Below are 13,212 nucleotides of genomic sequence, written 5' to 3'. Positions count from 1 at the left end.
TGAAAACAACACAAAGTAGTAGTTCTTAACTATAGCTCAAATTCACTTGCAAGTTTTAAGACAGGGAGAAAGCCTTAATTTTACTCTGTTAAAGAAGTAATGACAAAATAACAAGATGCCTATACTAGAGGACAAGAATCTTCAGGCAGAAATATTCTTCCTTGTACCCCTAAGATGCAAATCTGAGATAAAGATGGTAAGTATGCTCTGTCTTTAAATGCCCACTGCCTGTAGGTTAGATCATAAACTAGGAATAAAATGCAGAAAGGGAAAGGAATAAAGAATTCTACGTTGTTCCTTAAAAAACTAAACACAGAGCTACCATATGACCCTGCAATCCCACTCTTGGACATGTATCTGGAGAAAAACATGGTCCAAAAGGATACATGCACCCCAATGTTCATTGCAGCACTGTTTACAACAGCCAAGACATGGAAGCAACCTAAATGTCCATCGACAGAGGAATGGATAAAGAAGATGTGGTACATATATACAATGGAATATTACTCAGCCATTAAAAAGAATGAAATAATGCCATTTGCAGCAACATGGATGGACCTAGAAATTGTCATACTGAGTGAAGTCACATGGAGAAAGAGAAATATAGTATGATATCCCTTATATGCGGACTTGGAAAAGAAATGATACAAATGAACTTATTTACAAAACAGCAACAGACTCACAGACTTAAGAGAACTTATGATTACTGGGGGGGGGAAGGGATAGTTAGGGAGTTTGGGATGACATGTACACACTGCTATATTTAAAATAAATAACCAACAAGGACCTACTGTATAGCACAGGGAACTCTGCTCAATGTTATGTGGCAGCCTGGATGGGAGGGGAGTTTGGGGAAGAATGGATACATGGATATGTATGGCTGAGTCCCTTTGCTGTGCACCTGAAATTATTGCAACATTGTTAATCGGCTATACTTAGATATAAAATAAAAAGTTAAAAAAAAAAAGATTTCTATGTTGGAAAGCCTGCATTTGGGTGCTGCTGGAATACCCAGGTGGAGATATTCAATAGGCAGGTGGAAATATAGATCTGGAGTTCAGACAAGAGGCTCTGACAGATATTTAAAGAAAGGATGAGACTGTGAAGTCTGAAAACTGTGGTGGGAGCTGGCAAAGGGCCAGTTCCACCTGGTGACCCTATCATACCTGAGGGAGGGGGGGAATACTTCCCAAGTTCTTCTGAGCAGCTGACGCTTAGAAGCCTTGTAAGAGAGCCAGATTTTGATCATGAGGGGAAGGAAATCATTTTTTTAAAAGCTGACGATGTAGGGAAGTTGATTTACTGGAATGAGGGTTGTAAATAGCATAGAAAAGGACTGGAGAGGGAGAGGAACAGAAAGAAAATGTCAACTTAAGGAAAAGCAGTAAAGCATTTTCCAAACAGAATGCAAGCACAGCATTCATCCCTTCTATTTCTTTCTCGTGCCCACACAATGTGGTTCTCAAATATGTTGACCAACCTTTCCACAAAGCAGCCTGAACCCATCATGGAGAAGAGCATAATGTCTCCTAAGGCACTAAACAGAGCACTGACATAGCATCTATATACCTACTGCGATGTGGCTGCTTGGTATAAAGACACTCAGGAATCATTCTTTGAGCCTGTACTCACCATGAAGCCCTAACTAAGCACTTAGATTATATTATAGCAAACCACAGTAACCAAGTTCTGACTCAGGATTTATCATTCCTTATAGGCTATTGGTTAGAAATGAGTCATAATCACCAGTGAGAAAGTTATATACTATTGTAGCTAATGAATTCAAGATAAGATGAGAAGATATGATGGACTTGAAGTATTTCTGATGTTGTTTTGTGGCCAAAGGTTATACTTGCATTTCGTCCTTTTTCAGAGGTTGAACAGTGTGCTGTGATTGTTAGTTTTTATTTACAACAGTGGAGGAAGAGTATAATCGCTACCTAACAATATTTGGTAAGGAAAACACTGCTATACCTGCTTGAAACGGTCATTAGAACTATCAGTGGTAGAACTAGGAGCCTGAACTCTAGAGAAAGTGAGGCAAGCTACCTATGGTGTTTTAATACTTCAGGTATCTCAGAAATCAAGTTCCTAAAACCTGACGCAATGCCATACATTTCTCAAGTACTGTAACCTACATCTAAACTCCTTATCGTTTTGTTGCCATTTCAAATTTCTCAGATTCATGGCTCAGGTATTCAAAGCCACATAATGGCCTGAAGAACACAGGAGACAAGTATGAACTACTTGAAAAGGCTCAGTCATGGCTCAGAAGAGTGTGCAGATACCAAGGGGGTAAAAATCCTCCCTCTCAAGCTCTGCAATTCCTACAGCACGGAAGTCCTCAAACATTGAGCGCAGGTCTTTGTTTTTTTCCTGTAGAAACTTTCTGACCTGTGTTGTTCTACTTTCTTGGTACATACACCATAAAGGTTAATGTAATTTTCAAAAATCTTATGGTCTTATGAAAAAAACCCTAAGAATTGTAAATCGCTAGTACTTAACTAGAAACAGTCGCTCTAAATTATTACTAAAAAAAGTGCAACCTTATCAAATAACAGGAAGTATGTCAGATATTAACTGTACATACAGTTAATAAAACAGGGAGGCAAGGCATTTTATCTTTTGCAAAATCACAAAAAAAATTATTAACAATTCCTAGTTGGGATGGAAAAGAGACAAACGTAGTCTTACCAAAAAGCACAATTACTTAGCAATACAACAGCCAGCTATACTTTTTACCACAGTCCATTAATGGAAAATGCATCCTGAGAGGAACGTTTTCCTCAGGAACCACCTTACAACCGTTAACTTCATGCCTGATCAGAGACATCAAATAATGAACCGGCGTGACAAACAAAATGCCAAAATTATATTACTAATATTACATAGTATAACATAGCCCTTTATAATCATAAAAAAAGGTACAAACCATTTAAACAGACCTATGAAATAGATATCAATGTTTCATTCTTGTTGATAGTACAAAGTGACTCAAGGTACAGATCATAACTCTAACAAAATAAAGATACCAAATCAATCTGAAAAGTATGCCTGCCATAGTAAACAAAGAAGAGTTAATTAATGCGTGCCTTTTTGGAACCTTCCTGAAGATAATTTGAATGCCTGAATACCCAAAGCAGCAGCTAGCTATCCAAGGAAATATCACCTAATACCTTTGTTTTCACTAAATTTGAAAAGACACCTAGGGCTGTTTTCTGGAATTATATTCCAAAGAGGAATCACTTTTTCTAGTAAGAGGCCAGGGTCCCCTGACAGCAGGTCAGCCAGCATGGTACTGGCACCCTTTACCCGGAGGAGCACTTAGGAGGTGTGAGGCAGGAGGAAACTGAAGCCACCAGAAGTTAACGCTCTAAGCTCCCTCAGCAAGAACTAGAGCCAAGGTCACATTCTTTCCGGGGCATCCAGTCCCACATTCCAGTTTCACATTCTTTCTGGGAGCATCAAAATGCCTCAGGAAAAGAAAAAAACAGTAGCTACAGTTCCTAAAATATTTCATTTCCAGGTCCATCCTCAATACACCAATTAATATGTTGCCCATACTTAACAGCATTTTTCCTAAGCTAGATTAAGTCCCTTTATCTTCTATGAGCCATGTAAAATCACCTCCCAAACTTTCTCACTAAAAAATAGGATGATAAGAGCTATCACGCTGAGTTGCATAAAGCTTTTGGCTTACCTATGGTACTTGACCTTGTTGTGCAAGTTGGAGACATTCCGTGAAGTAAAAGCAGCTATATTTTGAAAGGACATGAATAAAAATACTATTCCTTATGACCTACCCCCTTTGAAGTTTATTAATTTCATATTTTAATAGAAAACAAGATGACAGTAAAAAGTACTAACTATTAGGTAGTCACCTATTACAATACCTTGGCAGCTTTATTAACCTTGTCTTCGTTTTCTCTCTTATACACAAAAACCGAAGCGAATTTGCCATCCTGCAATACAGCGGGGTAAACAGTAAGTCCAGAGGGTAAGGTGAACGGTGGTTCCTTCAGGGCATAGCTCTTCAAAGCGCTGTTCTCTGAGCCCATCCCTTAGGCTGTGAGGCAGGGGTGCTGCAGCTCCTCCTCAAAGCCAAGCAAACCTGAAAGAAAACAGAAAACATTTCCTAACATTGAGTCTCTATCTGATACATGAGCCAGAGATAGCCGAGTACCCAGACCCAGGCACTCAAACCTACTAGTTCCTACAACCCTCATAAAGTAGGCTGTTTGACAACAGAAATAGTAAATGTTCAGCAAATTACCTGCAATGCTTGTCAATTAACAACTTTCAGCTCTAGAGAAAATACACTTAACCAAACAGACACGCGCGGTTGCTGCTGCTCCCAACCCCCTACTGCGCACACACAGAACCGTCGCAGTGGAAACGCAATCGAATACAGAGTAAGAGCTCTCCTGCTCCCTAAAACCACTCATGTCCTGCCTCGCAGAGGAAAGCGTCACAAAACTCGATCACTCAAAGATGATGAACTTCTGCATGTCTAAAATAACCTACAATTCTAAGGAAAACAATACGAACTGGAGAATATTTCTAAAATGATGAAAAACATGTTAACAAATGGAGAGTGTATATAAACCAAGAAAACACTAAAACACCTGTGGATTAATGGGAAAGGAAACAGACTACTCACTGAACACAAATGACAATAAACATCAGAAAAAGTACAATCCCGTAACTGTCTTCAGAGTTAGGCTAAAAAGGGGAAAATGCAAAATTGTATAATCTCAAATGTTAAAAAGACAACCCACAGGTACATGAGATTCCAGAAAATGCAAACTACTATATAATGACAGAAAATAGATCAGTGGTTGCCTGGGGTGAGGGTAGTTAGAGGGGCCACAGGAGAGGAAAGGATTACAAAGGGGTATAAGGAAACTTTGGGAGAATGGATATATTCAGTATTTGGATTATGATTATAGTGATGAGTGATCTATAGCTATAGCTATCTATATATATACATACACATGCATACACACACACAAGAAAAAAATATGTGAAGTATCAACAGAGGTTTGTTGTGGGCATCAGATCATGGATGATTCACATATATATACAAACATAGACATACATTTGCCTGCACCTCCCAAATCTTCCATAAAAGAGCATATCTTTCTTTACAACAGGGATACAAACTCACATGGTTACAAAAGACAATGCACAGCAATGCAGCAGTATTGGTGGAATAGCAAAAGGCCTACTGTGCGCACAGGCACCTACTGACTGGGCTTGCACTCTGACGGGAGCCACCATCACAAGGTTCCAACCAGGACTGCCATTTCAGAGTTGGCAGGTCACACCATTTACCATAAAGAGCCATGAGCCTGAATAGTTATGTGGAAATTTCCTATTTTCCAACATTGGCTCAAATGTTTTTAAACCTGTATAGTCTAAACAACACATGTCTGAAAAGTTTGTGGCAGTCAGTTTTCAGTTCTGGCTTTACCATTATTTAAAAAATAAAAGATAAAAAGAGTTCTTACTAACTCTGGCAGTGTGGGAAACAAGTTGCTAGTTCTAAAAAACAGCGCCAAATTCTATGTGGATCTTTAAAAAAATTCAGTTTAAAATCTGTATCCTTTGGGTAAATATAAACCTAAGAATCATTATATACTGACCTTCTATTTGGATTTTTTTTCCACTTTGGTGAAGTTCCATACAATGCTTACTAGGTTATCAGAGTATATAATGCTGCTCAAAACAGATACCCCAAACAGAGAATTTCAAGGGCCTACAGACCCACATACGTCACTGAATAAGGAACACAACACGTATAAGGGCTAAAGCTACCTAAAATTGATGGGTTTTTTTTTTAAACCCAAGAATGTTTCTGAGGATAAGAACTAAGCTGGATTTGTAACAAATTCACTGATTTCCTACCTGCCAAGCAATTTCTCTTTCTTAAGAATGATAAAGTAAAAAAAAAAACCAAACAAACAAACGAAAAACAGTATTAAAAAGTATCTCAACTACAGTTGACCCTTAAAAAACGCAGGGGTTAAAGGCACCAACACCCTCTCAGTCAAAAATGTGAGTATAACTTTACAGTTGATTCTCCACACCTGCAGTTCCACATCTGTGGATTCAAACAACGCAGGGGATTCAACTAACTGCAGATCATGAAGTACTGCAGTGCATATTTATTGAAAAAAATCTGCGTATAAATGGACATGTGCCGTTCAAACCCATGTTGTTCAAGGGTCACCTGTGTATGTAACACTCACCTTTCTACTGGGACTACAAATAAAATTAGCATTTATGTAGGATCTTGGAGAAAAGCAATTACCGTTAATTCCCCTATTCTGGAGATGGTGTGGTACCTGCAGCAACCTCCCACTCCCACCCTAGTCGGGAGGGTCATGTTTAGCACCTGCCTTCTTCTTGGGCACACTTTATGGGTCAGGTGCCTACCCTGGGCCAAAGGGCAGTCAAATCACACGTTAGCCATCTCTAGGACCCATGACCTGGATGAAGAGCTAAGCTGGACAATCACTGTCTGCCCCAGGAATCTGAATGAATGTGAGATATTTTTGTCTGTTAGCAGCACAGCTGAAGGTAAAAGGATGCCATAAGGTAGAGTCAGGGCTATGGCAAGCCAAAGCCATGTAAAAGCAGAAACCTGGCAAGTACAGAGGAAGCCAGCTGGCAGCAGGAGAAGGAAAAGCAAACACTGGGAGAGTAACTTAGATTTAGAGTCACATTACTACTCCAACTCGAGGCTACAAGAAGCCCAGCTTCAAATCCACTGCCTCACTGCCACCCTTACAATCATGCGTAGCCTGAGGCACACCTGAGGTAGCCTGAATGGGTCCATGTTCTTCGAAACCAACTGCCATTTCATAAGCAGGAGTTCTTTTTAACTCCTCTTGTCTGAAAAACCAGTCAGACTAAAGGAAGGCACTAGAGAAATGCTACTTCGAAAAGTGTATATCTGAAGCTAGTCTAACTTCCTTCTCTCTCTTAGCCACAAAATACAGCTTTCCAAAATCCACACATAAGGAATTGCTGCAAGAAAATAATCTTCTTGGCAGAAAATCATGCCATTCACTTAGCTTTAATATTACTCTCCAAAGGAGATAAAATGGTCCCAAGAGTCAGGGACACGCTCTGGCTGAATGAATGGCAGTCAGCAGAGGTACAGCAATGGACAATCAATGAACTTAGTCATTTCTAAATAGCAAAATACCTTCTTGTGGGAATACTGGGCCTTACAACACCTATTAACCTTTCATTTAATATTCTGAATTCCACTATAAGATCATTAACAATTTAGGGTTATAAAAAATTTAGGAAGAGGTTAAAACTGGCAGTTTTTCTTAGCAGTATGTATTTGGGTCTAAGACCCCAAGAAATGCCACTTAAAAATTTAAAGGAATGAACCCCTTCCTTGTGAGAACTCAAAAGGCTGACATTTTATTGGTTTGAAAGCATGATTAATGTTGACAGAAGTCTACTGATACCATCCTGCAATGCTTACAGAGTAGCTGGGTTATAGCCTATGTCCAGTGAAAACTTCATTAGGGGGTAAATAAAAAGATGTGCTGTTGGGCTTCCCTGGTGGCGCAGTGGTTAAGAGTCCGCCGGCCGATGCAGGGGATACGGGTTTGTGTCCCGGTCCGGGAAGATCCCACATGCCGCGGAGCGGCTAGGCCCGTGAGCCATGGCCGCTGAGCCTGCGCATCCGGAGCCTGTGCTCCGCAACGGAAGAGGCCACAACAGTGAGAGGCCCGCGTACCACAAAAAAAAAAAAAAAAAAAAGATGTGCTGTTGACTGCAATCTGATGGTCTTAAAGCAGTAATTCTTAACTTCACAAAACTGTACCCTAAGAGGCACAAAAACGGTTGCTATCAACAGCGCTTTAAAAATGATAATTCAGCTAAATGGCCTTACTGAAATGCAATACTGATAAACAATAACACCTGGACTTCCAAAATACTATCTTTTTTGTTTTAAGGAGTAAAGGGGAAAACACCAAATCGTTTAACTTTGAAATTAAAAAGTCACAAAAAGGCAGAAAAGGATATTTTAATATTAGCATGGGTATTTTGCAGAATTTACCATCTCCACTCTCTATAATAAAATGTGGGGTACACAGTTTCTGACTTGAATACGCATCATGATCTTCTCTTTAAAATGTTGTTCACCTATCTTCCTCCACCCTTTTGCTTCCTTGGGCAGCACATCAAGTTTCTGGGCCACCTGTGGGATTAAAAGCTCTTGTCTAGGTCACTGGGCAACTCATACACTAAACTAAGAAATCAGTGTCCTCTGGGGAACTCTCTCTACCTCTGTTCTTTTCACAGCAAGTAACTGAGATGATCGTTATCCTAGCTCCCTCAGCTTGGAAGTTTCAACGATAAGGGCTTGCACTGTGAGTTCAAAGGACACCCGGTATTGATTGGTATTTCGCTATCTAGTGATAACATGACTTCGGGCCCTTTGCTTTGATCTGTTTCACGTATATATTCCCTATATTGAACTCAGTCCGGCGATACATTATGAAGCCTTTGCGTACCGAAAGAACTACGTATGATTTCTGCTAAGACATGGGATGTTATGTGGGTATGCACACAGGGATTCCAAAATTCAGGACCCAACTCTGAGTATTCACACGGTTTCCTACATACGATTTTCCCAAAACTGTTTCATCTTCATTTTAAACAAAAAACACTACCCAAAGACAGGAACCAGCTGGGCCTCTGGGGGCCTGGCACTGGTCTCGGATCGAGAATGAAGGCAGCAACCCAGCGCGGGCGCAACCCCAGGCTCCCCGCGACTCGGCCCCGCCGCGCACACTAGCCCTCCCCGCGGCGAGGAGGACGGCCCGGGCGCGGGGGTTGGGGGCCAGCGGGGTCTGACCGCGACTTCCCGGGGTCTCAGAGGGGCGGTGGCGGCGCTCCCGCTTAGCTGGCCCCTCACCTTCCACACCTGCCCGCGAGGCCAGGCTCCGCGGCTTCCTTCGACAGCTCCGGCCGCCAGCGCCGCCCCGGGCGGGGGTCGCCCGCGAAGCCCAGGTTAGCAGGGCGCCCCGCAAAAAGCAGGGGGAGACTACACTGAGGTGGGGAGCAGAGCTCAACCGGCAGCGACACCACGCCGAGCTCGCCCACGAGCGGGCCCCAAGCGCGGACCCGCGAGCGGGGCGCGCGTTCCCTACCCCTCACCCCCGCGCCTCGCTCCAGGCCCGGCCCCCTCCCCAGCGGCCCAGGCCCGCACGGACGGAGGACGCAGCGCAGGGCTCCCTGTTACCTGTGGGAGGGCGGCGCGGGGGGCAGCCGAGGATCTTAGCTTCGGTCCCCTCTTCGCCCCCTGTTGACACCAACCACCCTCGCCTCCCCCGTGATACTCTGGCCACTACCCCCACAATCTTCTGAGGTCCGGTCTCTCCGGCACCATAGAGACGGGTCCGGAAGCCGGACAGGATGCCAGCCTTCAGCCCTACAACGCCACCACTGGGGCGAAAGAACCCGGAACCGAGATGGGGCGGCCTCGCCGGTGATTCTCAGGCCGGTGCCATCTTGAGTATGGGCGGCGGTGCCGGCCCAGCGGTTCACCCTCTGTCCCCAGCCGCCTAGTTGGTCAGTGAAGATGTCTCTTTTCTTGGGCTCTGAGTTGAACGTGCAAGTTTGCCTTGATTTTAATTTTCAGGCTTTTAACCGCACGGTCTTAACTGGATTTCCGCCCGAACCTAAAATGGCCGCCGGTCGCCTCTGACAAATAGAAAAGGGGCAGGACGGAGAATAGGAGTACTCTGGGAATTGGCGAGGACTTTTGGGAGAGTGACGTCGCTCACCCCGCAGCCCTGATTGGCTGCGCTGCGTGGGCGGAAGTCGTACGGATCCGCTACTGAAGCTGGCAGAGGTAGAAGTGATTCCAGCTGAAGCCCTTTCAAATGGGAATTCTGAAGTTATGCTTAAACCAGCGGAGAGTCAAATTGGGACTATTAATATTAATAGTTCTTATTATTAATATTGATGGTTTCTACTTAATAGGGTGTTGTGCGAATAGAATGAATATACGTGATAATTTTAAAACTACGTGGCTCAAACCCAGTATATTTTCTCTGTTATCTTGTATGTGAGCCTAGTAGTAGTCATCGCTACTATTTAATGCTTTTACAACCTCACAGTTCACAGCTGACCTAAATCATTTGATCACCTAAAAGTTTTAAATTCTTTCTGGTCTGTTACAGTACGGATAAGGATCCCACAATTTCTTCACTAGATTAAGTGAAAGCAAATATCAAACCCAATTTTGTCCCTTATTCAGAAATGAATATTTATTAGAAAGCAGGCACAAATAGTATTTAATCTGTCCTATTAGCTTGCGAAAGTCGAGCTCTCCGTCCTAGGTCAGCACTGTCCTATAGAAATAGAATTTGAGCCACATATGTAATTTAAAATTTTCTGGTAGCCATATTTAAAACAGTGAAAAGAGGGGCTTCCCTGGTGGTCCCGTGGTTAAGGCTCTGAGCTCACACTGCAAGGGGGCATGGCTTCCATCCCTGGTGGGGGAACTAAGATCCTGCATGCCACCTGGCACAGCCAAAAAAACAAAAACGACAACAACAACAACAAAAAAAAACAGTAAAAAGAATGAGGTGGGGTCAATTTTAGTATTATATTTTAACACATAGCCACAAGGTTGTCATTTAAACACGTACCCAAAATAAAAAATAATTAATGAAATATTTTACATTTTTTGTACTGTCTTCAAAATCTGATATGTATGTTTTACAATTTAAACTGACCGTATGTCAATGCTCAAAATTCACATGTAGATAAAGATTACAGTATTGGAGGGTGCAGTTGTAAATGGTTTGACCACCACCTTGCACTAGAAAGTTGAGAAACAGAAGTACAGGGCTGCAGAGGCAGGATTCTGTTATCATTATAGTTACTGCCAGCATCTGGCAACCAGAAATCTTCCAGACCCGTGGCAGAGCCAGGACCAATAGCGATGAAGCCTCAGGTGGCATCTCCAAAGTCTGAGGACTCGAATTTTTAGTGCTCACCCTGTTTATTCAGGAGTGGAGAGCATTCTTTTGAGAGCTCATCTCTAGTATTCATCATGATAATTAATAAGCTGTTATTTTTGCCAATCAAAAGCCATTTCTGGCACTCACTCTGATAATTAGCAAAACATCTGGTGGCATCAGAGATCAAGGTGACTAAAATATTTGTAGCTCCATCTCTGGAATGTGACCTTTCTGGTATGATGCTAGCTAACTACTCCTGGAGTGTGGATTCCTAATACTAGAATGCCAGCAACTTCTAGGGCATAGCTTCAACCAAATGACCCACACAGAATATTACACTGTCCTGAAGAAATTTAAAGTCAATCACAGACATCATGATACCCATGTTGTAAGGAATATTGGCCTGCTTTGTAAACTGTAAACACTATGCAAATGTTATAGAACTTACAACCTTATGTTACAGACTATGTTTATTCCACGGATATTTGACACACCTTTTCTGAGCCATGCCCAGTGCTGACCACTAAGAAAAGAAGGAGGAAAAAGATAACAGTCATTGCAGAAAAGTGGGTTCTTTGAGGGGCCCAAATAAAACTTTTCTTTTTAAGTGATTGAAGAGGTGCTAGTAGCTTAGTGCTAGGAATGTTACTTTCGTTTTTTGAAGTGCCCTGTGCCACCACCAGCAAATAAGTTTCAATCTACTGTGTGTGAAGCTGAGTATGAGCTAAATGACTCTACACTTCTCTGGTTACTCTGAGGCTTTTCTGACAATTGTATATACTTTAGAAGTGCTCACTATATGCCAGCCTCTGCTCTACAGACTGGGGAAATATCACAGCAAACAAAACAAGATAAATTTCCTGCCCTCACAGACCTCACGTCTTGGAGGGGCGGTGGCGGGTGGGGGCGGCCATAAGGGGAGAGATAGACGATATATAAACGAATAAAGATAAATTCAGATGATGGTAAATTCCATGAAAAAAATAAAACAAGGTAATAATAGCAGCTAACACGTGTTGAGTATTTACTGTGCGTTAATTCATTTAAGCTGTACATAAATCCCACTTTACCCATGAGAAAACTTATGCACAGAAAGGTTAGGTAAGCTGACCAAAGTCACACAGCTGGTAATGGCATAGAGTAGTTTGCCTACAGATTTCATTTTCTTAACCATTATGCAGTACTGCCACCCCAATGTGATAGAGAGTAATAGGGTAAGGGGTAAGACAGGAGAGGAAAGGGAGTTATTTTAGACGGATCTCCAAAGATGGCCTCTTTGAAAAGGTGATGTTTGATCTAACACTGAATGATAATTATGTGAAGATCTATGGCACAGAGACAGCAACGGAAAACATCCCAAGGCAGGAACTAGCTTGATGTGTTTAAGGAACAGGAAGAGGGCCAGTGTGGCTGGAGTGTAGTAAGTAAAGGGGAGAGTGTTCACGAAGAGGCCACTAAGACAGGCTGGGGCTTGAGGGTCATGGGAAAGCGTTTTTGGAAACCACTGAGGATTCTAAGCAAGAGAGTAACAATCTAGTCTACAGTTTTAAAAACTCACACTGGCCATTATATGGAGAATGGATCATAAGAAGAGAGAAGGGCAGCAAGGAGACAGGTTAGGAGACTTTAGCAATAGTCTATGTGGGGAATAATAGTGACTTGGGCTACAGGACAAGGAATAGAGATGGACTTAAGTAGTCAGAAATATATTTTGGAATAGAGGGCTATGGACTGAACTGTGTACCCCCAACTCCACCCTGCAACTACCATCACCAAATCTAGATATTGAGGTCCTAAACCCTAATTCATGTATTGAAGCCCTAACCCCATTCTGGGATGGGCCTTTGGTAAATAGTTAGGGTTAGGTGAGGTTATGAGGGTGTTATCCTCATAATGGGATTAGTGCCTTTATAAGAAGAGACACTGGAGAGCGTGCTCTCTCTCTATCTCTGCCACATGAGGACAGGGTGAGAAGGCAGTCATCTGCAAGCCAGAAGAGAGCTCTCACTAGAACTGTGAAGATACAAATGTCTGGTGTTTAAGCCCCTGAGTCTATGGTATTTTGTTTGGGCAGTGCAAGCCCACTAAGACATAGAATGAATGGTATTAGCTGGTAAGAGGAAGTGAAGTAAGGGATCAAGGTTGCTGCCTTGGGTTTGGCTCTAGCAATTGGATGCATGGTGAAACAATAACAAGTTTGCAGAACCTG

General features: G+C 42.4%; 1 protein-coding gene across 4 annotated transcripts in view; it reads right to left on the bottom strand.

Moving 5' to 3' along the window:
* SCYL3 (SCY1 like pseudokinase 3) overlaps positions 1-9,743 on the bottom strand; it is a 42,403-nt gene extending 32,660 nt beyond the window's left edge. For 3 of the 4 annotated variants that reach the window (XM_030875519.3, XM_030875520.3, XM_030875524.3), the window contains exons 1-2: positions 9,275-9,742; positions 3,894-4,111 (exon numbers count right to left, since the gene is read on the bottom strand). In XM_030875519.3, the coding sequence (XP_030731379.1) occupies positions 3,894-4,058 (165 nt within the window). In that variant the 5' untranslated portion in view covers positions 4,059-4,111; positions 9,275-9,742. Of the gene's footprint in view, positions 1-3,893; positions 4,112-9,274 lie in introns of all 4 variants that reach the window. The other variant, XM_030875523.3, reaches the window with a different exon arrangement.
* Positions 9,744-13,212: the final 3,469 nt, after the last annotated feature.

Source organism: Globicephala melas, chromosome 1 (genome assembly GCF_963455315.2).
Source record: "Globicephala melas chromosome 1, mGloMel1.2, whole genome shotgun sequence".
Classification (NCBI taxonomy): Eukaryota; Metazoa; Chordata; class Mammalia; order Artiodactyla; family Delphinidae; genus Globicephala; species Globicephala melas.
This window is presented reverse-complemented; position numbering and strand designations above follow the sequence as displayed.